The sequence below is a fragment of the Grammomys surdaster genome, unplaced genomic scaffold (genome assembly GCF_004785775.1).
Source record: "Grammomys surdaster isolate TR1022 unplaced genomic scaffold, NIH_TR_1.0 264, whole genome shotgun sequence".
In the NCBI taxonomy this organism is placed as follows: Eukaryota; Metazoa; Chordata; class Mammalia; order Rodentia; family Muridae; genus Grammomys; species Grammomys surdaster.
The window spans coordinates 2,699,061-2,701,049 of NW_021604705.1; the positions used below are offsets into that span (position 1 = coordinate 2,699,061).

The following is a 1,989-nucleotide window of genomic DNA, read 5'->3' on the forward strand; positions in this document are numbered from 1 at the left end:
TTAACAACCCATATACCACTAATGCTTAACAACCCATATACCACTAAAACAATGTTTTTCAACCTGTAGATGCTCATACGCTGAGTCATGAAACAATCTACAACAGAATCGATACTATGCCTTACAAATAATAAAACAAAATAGAAATAGCTGAGTACATGACAGATAGTAGTCATTGTTTTATGAAACTTCAATTAAATGTATATGTGTGTGTGTGTGTGCACGCATTTGTGTGTGCGCATGTGTGTATTTACAGAGCATTATTCATTATGTATGAGATTCAATTTTGTACACAATGTAGTTAATAGCTGAGGAAAATTCTAAAACTCTAATTTTAAAAAAATTCATGTTTTAACAGATAGAAAGATACCTCCAGAAAATTGTGTAGGAAGATAACAGAACAAAAAGGTACCTGAGAAAAATCTTCTGGGGTTGCATGTGGACTGGTGTCTTCTATGGAATACACAAATAAACTGGTTTGAATTTTTTCTAATAAAGCCAAGTTCTCTGGATCAAGACCAATGAGATATTCTCTTGCCTAAAGGGCAAGGAGATGATTAAATATTACCATTTAACTATAACATCTAGAAAATGTCAAGGGTTTGTTAGAGAAAGTTTATTAAGAACAACGTAAGACTGTAATTAGCACTGAGGTCCATGACTGGACAATGAGCAGCGTGATAGACTTTGGGGTGCTGAGGCCTGAATGGGCTATCTCTGTCACTCCTTCCCTCAAGGCTCAGGGCCCATGCAGAAGAGAAGTCAGAGAGACTGTAAACACCAGAGGTGGTGGGCAAGTTTAAAGAAACAGCAATTTCTAGATAAAACAGCAAATGTACATGTGAACTCACAGAGACTGTGACAGCACACGCAAGACCTGCACAAGTTCAAGCCAGACAAAATCCCAGCATGATGGAAGGGAAATGGGTACAGTCACACCCCTGACCAAGCTATTCACACATGAAAGATGGAAGATCAGTTTTCTCCACACTCCAGGGCAGGCTTCATGCACAGAAGGAGTTGGCAACACAAATGTGACTCTGTGGTTTCAGTGGCTTGTTTTTGTTTTAAGAAAGAAAAAACTTGAAGTTGGGCGGCTAGAAAGGGGGAGGGGAGTCTGAGAGGGAAAGAATATAACAAAATATACTATTTGAAGTTCTCAAAGAATAAAAACAAGAGATGGAATTAGCATACGCAAAGAATAGCATGAATTATTACCTTTGCCCACCGAGTTCGCTCCTCACTAGTTAAGGCCGCAACACCGGGTCCAACAGGTTCATTCCAGCACTTCTTGTGGATATATGTCAGTTGTCTTATGGAAGATTAAAAATAAACCATACTCAAAAAGAGAATGGACAGGACACAAAGGAGCTACAGAAGCCTTTATACACACACACACACGCTGTGTGTGTATGTGTGTGTGTTTGTGTGTGTGTGTCCAGTGATTATTGTATTTATACCAAAAAATATATTGGACAATAATTTATATTTCAAAATAAGCTTAGATGATATAAACTTGGAAAACATGAGCAATTTCCAGGGTTCAGATAAATAAACACCTTCTCCATGGGAAAAACCTGAAAAAGTGTTTTGGTAGTTAATCTTATAGCTATTATGTACTTCTAATTAAAAATTGTGCACATATATATAAAACTAGAACATTTACTGTACGCTCAATCATTATTTGTGCTTTACCCAGAAACAGAAGTACCATGTAGCCAATTTTAAATGGTTTCATAAGTATCATTTCATAAAATATCATCACAATTATATTTTAAACACTTGACTACATATGGTGCACAGCCTGTAATTCAAGCACTGCAGAAGGCAGGACAGCACAGCAAGCCTGGGTATACAATAAGACCTTGTCTCAAAGAGAGACAAAAGAGGGTGGGAGTGCATGCTGTCTAAAGTTTATGGGATGAAGATAAAGTGTTTGATCTCTCTTTAAACATGGAGCAAGTAAGTAACAGGGATGCACATGAAGAC

At 37.4% G+C, this 1,989-nt stretch overlaps 1 protein-coding gene across 1 annotated transcript in view; it reads right to left on the reverse strand.

Moving 5' to 3' along the window:
• Positions 1-1,989, reverse strand: part of Crot (carnitine O-octanoyltransferase) — a 29,899-nt gene that overhangs the window by 10,796 nt on the left and 17,114 nt on the right. Inside the window, exons 8-9 of the mRNA XM_028776043.1 lie at positions 1,219-1,312; positions 413-538 (exon numbers count right to left, since the gene is read on the reverse strand). Coding sequence (XP_028631876.1) covers positions 413-538; positions 1,219-1,312 — 220 coding nt within the window. The remainder of the gene's footprint in view (positions 1-412; positions 539-1,218; positions 1,313-1,989) is intronic.